Source organism: Lonchura striata, chromosome 17 (assembly GCF_046129695.1).
Source record: "Lonchura striata isolate bLonStr1 chromosome 17, bLonStr1.mat, whole genome shotgun sequence".
Taxonomy (NCBI): Eukaryota; Metazoa; Chordata; class Aves; order Passeriformes; family Estrildidae; genus Lonchura; species Lonchura striata.
In genome coordinates, this window is record NC_134619.1 from 12,529,872 (window position 1) to 12,535,871 (window position 6,000).

General features: G+C 59.9%; 1 protein-coding gene across 2 annotated transcripts in view; it reads right to left on the bottom strand.

Annotated features, from left to right (window-relative positions):
* Positions 1-6,000, bottom strand: part of NECAB3 (N-terminal EF-hand calcium binding protein 3) — a 28,041-nt gene extending 22,041 nt beyond the window's left edge. For both annotated transcript variants that reach the window (XM_077787032.1, XM_021540454.3), the window contains exons 1-2: positions 5,293-6,000; positions 560-584 (exon numbers count right to left, since the gene is read on the bottom strand). In XM_077787032.1, the coding sequence (XP_077643158.1) occupies positions 560-584; positions 5,293-5,385 (118 nt within the window). In that variant the 5' untranslated portion in view covers positions 5,386-6,000. The remainder of the gene's footprint in view (positions 1-559; positions 585-5,292) is intronic.

The window sequence follows — 6,000 nt, forward strand, 5'->3', positions numbered from 1 at the left end:
CAGGTTTCCATGGAAAGAAAGTGCTCTCCATGGACTCAAGAGCTTTCTCCTTCCTCTCTGTGGAGGACTGCAGCTCCTGGGCTGCATTGTGATCTGCAATAAAAGCATCTCCTAAGCTACCATGAAGAAAAAGAGCCCAAGAGAGCGTGGGGCTCAGGGAAACCACTTGTGATTTTGAACCTCTTGCTTTATGGGTGCTGGACTAAAAACTGGGCAGCAGAGCCTAACTCCCAAATGCCAGGGGCTCCAGGGGCACCCAGAAACAGGATCACCCAGCCAGGAGCACCTGTAAAACCCTGGGCTGAGCACAGAGACAGAACCAATCCCGTGAGGGACCAAGCAGAAGCCAGCCAGCCCCTGGGCAGGAGAAGGGCTTGGAAGGGGCTGTGTTCTGCGTGGTGCACGGATGGGGAATGGGGGAGCCCATTCCCCAGCCCCTGGGCAGGCTCGGCGAGCCAGGTGAAGCAGAAAAGCATTTTCCACCCTCCCTCTTCCAGCCAAACCTCGCCGTGGGAATGAGGCACGCTGCTTCAGCCAGAGGCAGGCACAGAGCACTCACCGTTCTTGTCGGCTCGCCGGAAAATCTGCAAGACAAAACACAGCAGGGCTCAGCGTGGCAGCAGGGACAGAAGGGCAGCTGAAGAGAGAGCCAGGCAGCACCCAGCACCACGGAAAATCACCTCCAGGAGCTCAGGGGGAAGCGCCAGCTGCTGGGACTGCACAGGCTGCTCCGGGAAATTCCCCTTTGCCAATGACTAAACCCATCTCCTGCCTCTAATGCACAGAGCCCCTGGCCGAGAGAGCCTGGCACTCACAGCAAGCACCTTTAGAGAACACAGAGGCGAAGCAGAAAAGACTTTGCTACATCCTTGTGATGGCAACTCTTTGATTTTTCAGTCCATTTAAACGAAAGAACATTAGGAACAAGCCCAGTCTGTAAGGAAGCACTTTGTGCTTCACCAACACTCGAGCAGCTCCTGCCCTGAGCTGTGTAACCCCCCCTCAGCACAGCCCTTCCCACAACACCTCGGTGTGCACACTCACTGTAATTAATTATTGATTAATTCATTAATCTGCAGCTGCTTCTGCCACACTGCACAGCTGGAGAGCTGCTCCAGTTCAGGGTCTTGATGCAGGCTCCCAACCATGAGGCTTCTGCCCATCACCCAGGAGAAAGCTGGGGCTGCTCAGCCCTGCCAGGATCTGTTTCCTCAGGAATTATTGGAAGGTCTGGGGCTGACCCTAGTGAGGAAAAGAATCACTTCGGGCAATGTTTTCCTAGATTAAAATGTTTGAGGTATTGTCCAGCACATCCTAATGGAGGCAACGACATACAATTTTCTATGTGGCAACTGTCCTGTATAGCATCCTGGCTGATGAAGAAATCTGCAGGTCTGAAGAAAGATTAGGAAAGAAAATAGGGCTGGGAAAGGAGACAGAACTTTTCTATTCTTGCCCCCCCATCCCCTGGGATTCCAGCCAGCCAGGCTACTGCCCCGCCAGCATTTATTACTAAACAGCATTTATAAAATAATATTAAACAGCATGATAATATTATAATTAATTATTATAGCTATAATATAATAATAAACAGCACTATACATGTTATAATGCTATAATTATAACTATAATATGTATTATAATTATAATGTAATAATAAACAGCATTTATTTCCTGCCAGGAAAGGGGGGTGGGCACTCCCTGAGCACCACACAGCACCTCCTGCATGCAATGTGGAGCTGAGAGGGGAACCTGCTGCTCCCAAACAGTGGCGATTCCTCTGGATTTTAAAGCAAAGCTTTCTCCAGGCTAACGGGCTCCTTGTGGGGGTCTCACGGCTGCAGGGAATGGGTCGCACCCTGTCCATCAAGGGAGAAGCTTCATCCTGCACAGCTCTGTGGCATCAGAGGGACCATGGCTCATGGAATGACACCTCTATGGCTCCGGGTGTCACAGAGGCCACCCAGATGATCCCAGAGCCAGTCAAGTGTCACCCAGGCACTTGGAGCAAGGACAAACATTTCCCACTCACGGGCTGGCCTTGCTCAGCAGGGTTTATCTGCAGGCTCAGAGGCAGAACACAATTTCAGGGGAGATCCCCTGGGGCTGAGAAAGTCTCTAATCCGGGGCGAGCCCATCCTGAGTGTGGCAAGCACATTTCTCTCCCTCTCAGGATTTTTCATAGCGGTGCACAGAGAGAAATGAAAGAGAAAACAATTTCTATTTCTGCTCCTTGTTTTTCCTATGTGGAATGTGTTTGGAGAACTGTTTACCTGGGGTGATTGCTTGATTGGATTCTGGTGAGGATTGTTTGAGCCTGATGGCCAATCCAACCCACCTGGGGCTGGACTCTCAGAGAGGGTCATGAGTTGTGGGAGGGTTAGAGTCAGAGAAAATAGAATGTAGTTTTAGTATCCTCCTTTTATATAGTATATTGATGATTTAGCACAGGTATAATAAAGAAATAATTCAGCCTTCTGAATTGAGCCAGACATCGTCATTTTTTCCCATTGGGTTTGCCTGCATTTCCAATACCTGAGTTCAGCAGGAGCCTCAGCACACAGAGTGGGTGTCTCTCCCTCGCTCACAAGGCTCACGAGTTACACCAGCCAGCACACACACGGCAGCTCCTGGAGCTCCAGGGGACTGTGGCACCAGCAGGAGCCCTGAGTGCCCCCGGCATGGCAGGGCTCGGCTCCGGCTGCTGCAGCCAGCCCGGCCCTGCCCGAGCCCAGGAGCAGCTCCAGCCCAGCTCAGCCAGCACAGAGCCACTCCAGCCCCACAGGGCGAGTGCTGTCCCCTCCCTGGGCACAGCCATGGCAGCCAAGCCAGGCTGGGAGTGGGATTAGGTCTGCGTGGCTGCTGGAGGGCCCTACAAGCATCCCTCTCTTGCCTCAGGACAGACTGGCAGCCTCAGAGGCACAGGGACACTGCCTGGAGCCCGGGATGCTTCCCTCAGCCCTCGGCCCTGTGCCCAAGCAGCCGCAGCCTCACCGGGCTGGAAAACAGCATTTATTTATGGGATGAGCCCCACACGTACCCGGGAAGGAAGATGAGAGGATTCATTTATGGGATGAGCCCCACACGTACCCGGGAAGGAAGGAGATGAGAGGATTCATTTATGGGATGAGCCCCACACGTACCCGGGAAGGAAGATTAGAGGATTTATTTATGGGATGAGCCCCACACGTACCCGGGAAGGAAGGAGATGAGAGGATTTATTTATGGGATGAGCCCCACACGTACCCGGGAAGGAAGGAGATGAGAGGATTTATTTATGGGATGAGCCCCACACGTACCCGGGAAGGAAGGAGATGAGAGGATTTATTTATGGGATGAGCCCCACACGTACCCGGGAAGGAAGGAGATGAGAGGATTTCTCCCTGCCTGCAGGTCTGGAGGCAGGCGCGGCTGCGGGACAGGCAGGCAGGGACAGGAGGGGACAGTGCCTTGGGGACAATGCTCATCGACCCGCGGCAGGTTAAGGCAGGATGTGGCCAGGCACCGTCCTGCCTGAGCTCCCGTGGCCCGGGAGGGGACAGAGCAAGCCCAGCCTGAGGGACAAATCTCCCCGAGGCTTGAGATGCTGCACAGAGCCATGGCAGCACTGCGGTTCGTGCCGCGCCTGCAGCGAAGCGTCTCGGGCAAAGCCCTCCTCCTCCTCCTCCTCCTCCTCCTCCTCCTCCTCCTCCTCCTCCTCCTCCTCCTCACCTCTCCCAAAGGCAGGAGATGTGCAGGCAGGTCCCAGCGGAGCAGCGGCCACCGGGATCTGTGGTGGGCAGCGCTGCCGGGAGGCAGGCGGGGCTCCTGCGCTGCTGCCGTGGGATGCTCAGCCCGAGCAGCCTGGGGGCAGCTGGACCCTGGCCAAGTGGCCAGACCCAAAAGCGCGGAGATTAAACTCACCCTGCCGAGCTCTGGAGCAAAGGTGGGAGCAAGGAGTCACAGGGTAGAGGAAGGGAAGCCGTCAAAACCCGGAAAGCAGCTGCTAGCGTTGTTAACATTTCCCATTTTAATTGCTTTAATGACACCCTGAGGGATGGATATGCGACTCAACGAGTGCCCTGAGGAGCTGAGCTGGAACACAGCTGTCACCACCCGCCCCCTCCTGCCCACCTTCCCTCAGCCAAGTAATTAGCGCGGTTAATGATGCTGGCTGGAGAGCCTGGCAGCCCGAGCCCCCCGGGCAGGGGACAGACCCTGACCTCCAGCTGGCAGCTGCGAGCAGCACCACGGCCGAGGGAGCCGCGCTTCCTTCCCAGCGCCTTCCTGGGGATGCCAGGGGGTGTTGGACTGGACCAGACGTGGCATTCACCTTCCCAAAGTGCTGCCTGAGAGCTGCTGTTCCCCTTCTCTGGGATGGGCTGGGGCACGGGGGTCAACCTGGGGCGGATCAAGACGGAGGTGACAGCTGGGACGTGACGGCTGGGACGTGACGGCTGGCACCGACCTGGCTGTGCAGGTGCCCGGCACCACCAGCCCTCATCCTTAACCCTGGCTGGCAGGGGCAGCACTCTGCCCGCACATCTCCTTGGTGCACAGGCTGGCTCGGAGCGCAGCGGTGCCGGACACGCGGCAATGCCAGGGCTCTGTCACCGGGGACACTGGGGCAGGAGCAGGAGGGCCGAGCCCCGCGGGGTGCTGCAGAGGTGCTGTGGCCCGGGCTGTGCCGCTGGCCCGGGCGATGGCCGGCGTGCAGCCGCCTCCCCCGAGCCCCGGCCCCGTCACAGCAGCGGCGCGGCTCGGCCTGGAGGGGACGCGGTGCGACAGGAGGAGCTGTGCCAGCATCTCTGAGCACAATGACAGCCACCACCTGCACTCCCAGCTCCCCCGTGCCACCCACAGCCGCCAGGATGCCGAGGCAACCCCCAACCCGCACGGAGCATCCTTCTGCACAACCCCGGAGCGCCGGGAGCGGGCAGGGACAGGGGCTGCACCCGGGGGCTGCACCCGGGGCTGCCGCAGACAACGCTCTGCTGGATCCCAGCTGTGAACAGCTCCAGGGAACCTTCCACAGCGTTCCTGTCACACACAGCTCCCGCTCCGGGAGTCGTGACAGCCAGCTCTGGATGAGGCGTGGGCCGTTTCCAGCCACCCAGAGGCCCAGCATTCAGCAGGAGGACACGACATCATTATTGAAGCCATCACGACACGCACAGCTCCGGGCTGGCACGGGCGCATCCCTCGGGCCGGTTCCTCCGGGAAGGAGCCTCCCCCCGACGCCACCCGTGCGGCGGCTCCCCGCGGGCGGCCCGGGGCTGGGCAGGGCTGCGGGGGTCCCCCCGCGGTACTCACGTCGTGGAAGATGGGCAGCGGCTGGCGGTGGGGCTTGGGGCCGCGATCAGCTGAGAGCAGGCACACGGCCAGCAGCTCGGCACACGACATCATGGTCCCGCCGGGCGCGGGGGCTGCGGGCACCGGGCGCGGAGAGCGGCGCGGTACCGAGGGTGCAGTGCCTTAGGCGCGGTGCGGTGCCCCGGGATGCGGTGCGGTGCCGCAGGGCACGGCTCGGTGCGGTACCGAAGAGATGGGCTGGGCGCGGAAGGAACGGCCTCGGTGCGGTACGGGTGGGTCCGGTTCGGTGCCTTGGGGATCGGCTCGGTGCCGCAGGGACGGGTTCGGTGCGCTGCTCTAGGGATGGATTCGGTGCGGTTCTCCTCGGTTCGGCAGGGCTCGGTCCGGTTAGGCAGGGTGGTTCGGCTCGGCTCGGCTCAGCTCGGCTCCGTTTGGTTTGGTTCGGCCCGGCCCGGCTCTGCTTCGCTCGGCTCGGCTGGGTTCGGCTCTGTTGGGTTCGGTTCGGCTCGGCTCGGCTCAGCTCGGCCCGGCTCCGCTCGGCTGGGTTCGGCCCGGCTCTGCTGGGTTCGGCTGGGTTCGGCTCGGTTCTGCTCGGCTCGGCTCGGTTCGGCTCGGCCCGGTTCGGCCCGGTTCGGCCCGGCTCGGCCCGGTCCGTGCGCAGGTCGCGCCCCGCCGATCCCGACTCCGCCGAGCGCCTCCGCCGCCCCA